The 7,311-nt window shown below is 34.4% G+C and overlaps 1 protein-coding gene across 1 annotated transcript in view; it reads right to left on the bottom strand.

Moving 5' to 3' along the window:
• Positions 1–356: 356 nt before the first annotated feature.
• LOC134229457 (ankyrin repeat and fibronectin type-III domain-containing protein 1-like) overlaps positions 357–7,311 on the bottom strand; it is an 83,900-nt gene continuing 76,945 nt past the window's right edge. Inside the window, exons 17-27 of the mRNA XM_062711208.1 lie at positions 5,873–6,061; positions 5,586–5,702; positions 5,395–5,485; positions 5,118–5,253; positions 4,388–4,501; positions 4,055–4,273; positions 3,627–3,793; positions 3,277–3,398; positions 2,818–3,003; positions 2,316–2,416; positions 357–2,186 (exon numbers count right to left, since the gene is read on the bottom strand). Of these exons, the coding sequence (XP_062567192.1) occupies positions 1,440–2,186; positions 2,316–2,416; positions 2,818–3,003; positions 3,277–3,398; positions 3,627–3,793; positions 4,055–4,273; positions 4,388–4,501; positions 5,118–5,253; positions 5,395–5,485; positions 5,586–5,702; positions 5,873–6,061 (2,189 nt within the window). The 3' untranslated portion in view covers positions 357–1,439. The remainder of the gene's footprint in view (positions 2,187–2,315; positions 2,417–2,817; positions 3,004–3,276; positions 3,399–3,626; positions 3,794–4,054; positions 4,274–4,387; positions 4,502–5,117; positions 5,254–5,394; positions 5,486–5,585; positions 5,703–5,872; positions 6,062–7,311) is intronic.

The raw sequence follows: 7,311 nt of genomic DNA, 5'->3' as shown, positions 1-7,311 counted from the left end.
GAGGTGAGCTAAAAATGTTGTTGCAGTTGAATAGCTCCCATCAAAATGTATCAGCAGATGAAGTTTGATAAAAATATTTCTTTGAAACTTAGCTTTCAACTGAGCAAAGTGGGATGGAAAGACATACTGGAAGGATGGAAGACAGACTCAAGACAAACTCCATATGCCCCAGCCATATATATGGTGGAGCATAAAAATTCTGAGTTCGAGTGTTTGCCATCACTGTCGCAGAACAATTTAATAAACACTGCATGTCCATTTTACACAATGAATGAATTCCAGCTCTCTCCACTCCTCAGTACCTTCAACAAGATCAATCAATTTCAAAGCATCTACAGGAAAATAACAAAACTGTATAATTTTATTTTCGCTTTTATTTAGCTCTTTTCAAAACACAAGCTAACAGAAAAGATGTACAAAATAAATAGTATCACAGAAGGCTTTTCATACATCTACTTCACAGAGAGAATTGACTGGGGGTGTAAAAAAAATCCAAAACAAAATATTGTATCAATAAATATTCTGACATTGTAGTTTTTCAGTGATTTTTTTAGGTAATGATACATGTATCTTTATTTGAACAAAGACTGAATTACTCATTTTAATTACATCAAATTATAAAATACAAGAGTTAAACATCATTTTTTGACAAAGTATCTAATCATTAATTTATAACTGTAAATTTAGTAGAATTTTTAGTACACATGTATTTGCTTTCAGAAACCATTAAGAACATAATTTTCAATTAACTTAATTGCTTTTTTATCATATTATTAATCAACAGATTAAAATGCATGGGCATGACAGAGAAAACATGATCATCATGATTGTAGTTTTGGAACAGTGAGAAAAAAATGAGAGAGAGAGAGGACAAATACAACCATCATTGACACATGAAGCTCAATAAATTCAGATACCTTGATTAATGTTGAACATAATACAGGTATATCTAGATTTTTCAATTTCCATGATAGAAAAATAACTTTCCTAACTAACAATAAAAACTTAAACTGTCATTTTGTCTCTTTTTTATTTATTTGGAAGACCATAAGGTTTTTCTTTCATCTTATATTTTCATGACATGAAGATGCATATGAAATACTGGTTAATAATAAATTAAATAATTTAATAAAATTTCAAACAAACTTAATATACATGTGTATATATATTTCATGAGACAACTACAAATTAATTTGTATAAAGAAAAAAAAATCAATAAATTAGTGAAATATGTTAATCAATGATTTACCCGATGTTTACACTGACTAGTAATCTTTAACTGAAAATTGTACGAAAATGGACACAAAATGGACAAATTGACTTGAAGTTTGGAATGGAAAAAGAAAAAAAATGACCCAACAATCAGACAGAAAGGAATGATCGGATGACAATAAAGCTAGTGTCCATCGATTGTAGGTCAACTATAAAGCACTGTCCGTTTACACTTCTGTGGCGTGACCCTGCTGGATAGCAGCCAACAAGTTACTCTTCATCCTGACATAGAGCCGCCCTTTTGTCCACGGATTCTGAAGTTGTAGCGGCTGATAGTCGTCTCTGAGAATCCTCTCGCGAGCCCCGATCACGGCCACCAGACAAAACTCGTCTAGCTGCTCCTCCCCATACAGAGGGCCCGAGTGTCCCTTCTGAGTCACTGTTTTATTTAACTGTCTCACCACGAGATTGATCACTTCCCTGGATGTCGTTTTCTCGGTCACGTGTAACCTCACCCTAGTGCCCCGAGACAGCCCCGTTTCGTAGGCTGCGTACACTTGTAAAATCCCCGAGCTCACCGCACTAGGTTCGCTTTCCGTCGTCTCCTTTTTAACATGTCCATTTGTCTTTGGCACCTCCTCGTTTGGATCATAGAATTTGGCAATTTTTATGTTGTCTTTTCCAACACTGATTTCATTTGAATCACAAGCCACAGACGGGCACCCTGACTGTGAGTTGTTATTATCAAACAGATCGTCTTCGCTAGGACTCTCTAGCTCAGTACTGAACACATCTTTGGGTGGTGAAGTTACTTCACTCATCAGAATGCCTCCTCTCATGCTCTTGTCTCTGGCATAAGTGATAATGTCCATTATCCACCGAGTGGACTTCCAGTTCTTGTCCAGTGTGGTCAGTATGTTGGACAATCTTTCCACTCTCTCTCTTGCTGGTGTGAGTTCTTCTGTTGAAAAGGCCTAAGAACACAAAATTTATGAAATTTGAAATGATATAATAGAAAACTTAAAGTATGATTAACTTCAATGATACAGCATGCATTAAACTGTAGCATGTAATTTTCCACTTATAAAGCTGAAAATCCTTACCTCACGCTGAACTTGTTGAGCGAGACAAAGATCCATATCCAGTATTGAGGAAAGCCTTGAGTATCTGTTGATGAGTTGTGGTTGGTATGTACACATGTGGACTGTAATAAAAAAAAATAACTTTAATATTTTGTCAGTTTTAAAAGCAGCATCATGAATTTAATGAAAAAAGACATGCAGGTATAAGTCTAAACTCACAATCTAATTAGAGTGCTAAAATTAATGAGGCAAAACCATGTACTTGGACAAATGTCTTCCTTGATCAACCTCTTCATCAATAAATAACTTTACAAGAATTTATGAAATCAATTCAATGTGAAAGATTCAATAACTGACCCATTAGTAGTGCCTGAGCACTGGGAAATTTAACAATATTTAAGACTTCGGCATTATTTTTTTTTTACTATCAAATTAAACCAAAATTGTAATTTCGCAGAATTATGGCATGTACTGTGTAAAGAGCATGTTTACAGTAATTCTATTTCTGAAACTCAACACTCACTCATTTCAAAGACCTGTACTGGTAGCAGAGTGAGGTCCTTTTTCTCCGTCATGTTGTCATTTTGTCCGGGAACCAGGCAAACCTCCTCCACAGGGGGGAGAACCAGCAAAAAAGACACATCGTTACTGAACTCAATCACCTCTACATCGTAGATTCTGTGACTAGCCGCAAAATTCTCTGATATGTCTACAACACAAAATTTTCATTTTTTAAATTATTAAAATTTAATAATATGATTTATACATGTACACAACTGTTGAAGCTTTAAGTAATGAAGGATTAAAAAAATTAAAAATAAAGGGTAGTTTACCTTGCTAATTAAGATCGTCCATTAACTTATTTTTTTAATTATTGTTATGACATTTTCAAGTAGTCTCTATTTCACAACAATTAATCCACAACAAAACCTGATAAATATTTCACATAACTGTGTCAACCTGTTTACCAACAGAACCTTACCTAGAATGTTGAAGAGTTTCTGGGCGGCTTGTTTGAGCTGTTTACGGAATTCCTCCTGTGTTTGGGTAGGTGGCGCCACTTGTTGGTCGGTATTCAGCGACTGTAGCCACTGCCACTCCTCGCTGTAACACACACGTACTTAACAGTTACACATTTCCTCATCATTTCTAAGAGGTGCACTAAAGTTATTATCATTTTTTACACAATTTAATTGCTCAATCTGTCAGTTTCAAATATGTTAGTAATTATCTTGAACTCTCAATGTGAAATTCAGAATGTAAACAGCTGAATGAAGAACAAGAAAACATTCCATTCAGAAAAACAATCCGTTTGTCAAGGTCAAGACTTACCTGGAGACATTGGGACAGTCCCTGACTTTGATGTTGGGGAGGATGTTTGGTGCCTTCTTGGGTACTAACACCCTGTTTAGCTCTAAAGAAGCCTGAAGCTTGAGGTAGCCGAGGTATAAGCCTTTTGTAAGGCGAATGTTGCTCACTTGATGATACAATATCATCTCCTGTTGAAAGTAAATGTTTTAATGTAGAAAAAAATGCTAAAAGTTCCACTTGGTAAAAATTCCCTACATTTACCAAATACATGTAGTTCTAACTTTTAATTTAAGTAATTTACTTTGCCTGTATGCAGATATACCTGGTATCTACCACAAATTATTTTTGCTAATAACTACACCCTAATAAATTGCTCATCAGAATTTGTATCCTTGTATTTTACAAAGCTGAATACTTGTCCATGCAGCCACACATACATCAATACTTACTGAGACAGAACTGACTAGGACTTCTAGTGACTCCTGGGGCTCTGACCCCGTCCCCGAGGATCGCCGCAGTAACTTGGCGAAGCTGACCCACTTGGAGGAGCCTAGGATCACTGACTTGGGATCCCTTATGTTACACACTGTGGTTAATACTATACAACCACTGGAGTCTTTAAGGGGCTTGAAGTGAAACTGACCTAAATCGTATATTCCTAATGCTCCCTGCAGAAAAATGTTTTACAATACATTACAATTCGTCAGATATGAAGAAATAATACTTTAATTTCTACATTAAGGGTTCCTTTGTAATGCACACAGAAATAGTCTCTCAATTACCTGTAATACAGAGACAGCTTGAAGAAGTTTATATCTGAAATGCATGGTGCCTGCACTGGTATTTTTCTCCATGTCTTGCCGCAAAGATTTGACGTCATCCCACGTACAAGATATCTGTGGAAAAAAATCAACATCTCATGACTTGAAGACCCTTATGAATAATATTTCCCATGAAAAATATCAATTAAGGTATTCAATCCCTAATAGCAATAGATTCAATGAAATTAAGTACATAACAGATATGTAGGTGTTGAATACTTAGTTTATTTAGACATTATTCCCATTTATTACTATTAGCTTATGAGAGTAGGGTGTGTCCTAATTTATGACCTTGAGTTTTGGTAAGAGTTATCTCCCTCAAGTTTTTAATCAATAAAAAAAATTTTAAAAAATTTTATCCGGTGAATATATTCTTTTCAATTGTCATTCTATTTCTAATATTCCAATGCATCTTTCCACCGCAGGATTGATTGATATTCATATTATTTTAATTTTTTATTTAAAAAATACACTTTTCTCCATAGACTTCAATGTAATCTTAGTTAATTAACTACTGCTTAATTAATGAATTTTTTAAAACTTTCTCACAGTCAATCTTTTTCTACTATAAAATGCTTTAATTTGATATCTGAGTATTATGTATCTGACAGACACTGAAGGGTAGAGAATTTGGTTGCATTAGGGATGGAAATCCTTAAAAAATCAATTGATATGAGTAATTAATTTTTACCTTCATCAGCCAGTGAAGATCTGCATTCACTGAAGGTCCAGAAAAATTTTCATCAACCTCCACGACAGGAAGCTGGTCATCTGAGGTCACCAGGACTTTGTCTCCGTGATACAACAAACAGGCAAGATAGACGCCCCTATAACACAAGGAAATCGTCAATAAATGTGATCATTATAGGAGGAAAAGCATAATAAATCATATCTAAAATAGAAATGTCTTCAGTTGAAAAAGAGAAGTTTAAAAATATTTCTTTTAATCAAATGAGAAATTGTCGTGCCTCTTCAAAGATTTGTAGAATTTGGGGGCAGAGGTAAACAGGTTTTTCAAACTTTTGCGCTTTCTTTGCAGTGGTGAATCGCCAACACTGTCTGTAATACAGGAAACATCAGATATAAAAATATGAATGAATCAAATGAAGTTGAGTGTAAACTTTCCACAGATGTTACTAGTAAATTTACATAAGCACACCTTTCAATTCTGATGCATCAGCTGGCCGCAGGTGTTTTACTTGAGAGAAGAGTTCATCCAACAACTTCAGCTTTCCTTCTGTTCTAGAAACTGTTGAATTGTCCACATCTCTCCAACCTAAACAAAAATTACAAAACATATAATGCATATATTCCACAATTTTCTGACTAGATAGAATTCATTCACAATTTTTTGACAAAATATAGAATTACATGTAATTTACAATTTTCTGACAAGATAGTTAAGTTTAAGAAGGGAGGGGGGATGTGACAAGGGAGACAACTCACTGGATGGAACAGCATAAGCGGGTTTGGCTATACTGTAGCCGCTGTATCCTTTCATGTTACAGGCAGCAACCCTGACGTAGTACTTGTTGCCCTTAGCCAGGCCCTTAATCTCATGTTCTAAGTGTCGCATGTCCTCCACAAGGTCTTCCCCAGCCAGAGGAACGAAGTCATCGAAGCAGCTCCACTCCACTGTAATAAAACAGATTCTCTACTCTAAACAAGATCCGTGTAATCTATCAAACCGTTTTTTGGATTCCCCAATCAGCCTCTTTTAGTGCTGAGTTTGTAAAATCTGCGCATTTGTAAAATAAAGAGGCTCTAACCACACTGCAATGTAAACAGTAATTACTTGCAATTGATGAAATTGTGTTTTGAGACCACAGAGAATGCAACTTTTCACGGAGGATTTAGATTGTGTTTACACTGTGTACCAGACAATTGCTGAACCTACCCTAGAAAGCAGGTAACAGTCATGTTTGTATCAAATTATGGTAAATAAACTTTATGCCATGCTCTCCATCTTATTCATACTGGAGAGATTACACAATATTTTAATGACAGAGTGCTCTACTTTATTTTCTTCGACTTTGCAATCACTTGCAATCGCTCATGTGAGGGTATTGTTCCCAAGGGTTGGTTGTTTATCCATAATTTATTTTTTTTGTACACCTAATTACAGGTACTATAGATAATTAAAACTAAAACATCCTTATAGATTCCTTTAGGGGAATAATATTATTCATTACAGGAGAGTTAATTTGGATTAACAGAAGTTTTTGTCCATAAATTGATAAACATGTTTACAATTACTATTTATACAAATATGAATTTTCTTCAATTAAATTTTTTCTAGAGATGATTCTAAAACAATTTGTTTTTAAAAGTTCATAGCTATAAGTAGTTAATAAGTTCTATAAAATTTCGTATCAGGTGCATTGTTAATTTGTACACCATATGGCCAGAAAAATTCTGGTGATGCTAAAAAATTTAACATCCCTAGACAGGTTAGCTTGCGATCTCTGGCGTTTTCTAATTAATACGTTCAGTTTTTTACAGATGGTATTTCACAGGGTTAAGATAAAATCCAAAATAGAGATCAACGTCTGCACTCATTACATTGTTACTTAATCAAGGTGAGCTTATTTTCAACACAAGAATGGTAAACAGTTCAATTAATGTCGAATTTTTCACATGACGGCATAAGCTAATTAATTAATGGATACCCATGAGGAATTTTTCAGGAAAGTCCCTATTATTTTTTGTTTTTTTATACAACAAACAAATACAATAATGTAAACAATTCATTTTATGGAAGAAAGTTTACATATCTTCCGTTAAATAAATAAAACTAGCACTTTTAAAAGAACAAAATATTTGCTTATATATAATTTTTTTAACAAAAGAATGTTAATGAACTCAGTTGAACCCTCCTTAGAGTA

Source organism: Saccostrea cucullata, unplaced genomic scaffold (assembly GCF_032062105.1).
Source record: "Saccostrea cucullata isolate Sc308-1 unplaced genomic scaffold, CSIRO_AGI_Scuc_v1 ctg477, whole genome shotgun sequence".
Lineage (NCBI taxonomy): Eukaryota > Metazoa > Mollusca > Bivalvia > Ostreida > Ostreidae > Saccostrea > Saccostrea cuccullata.
This window is presented reverse-complemented; position numbering and strand designations above follow the sequence as displayed.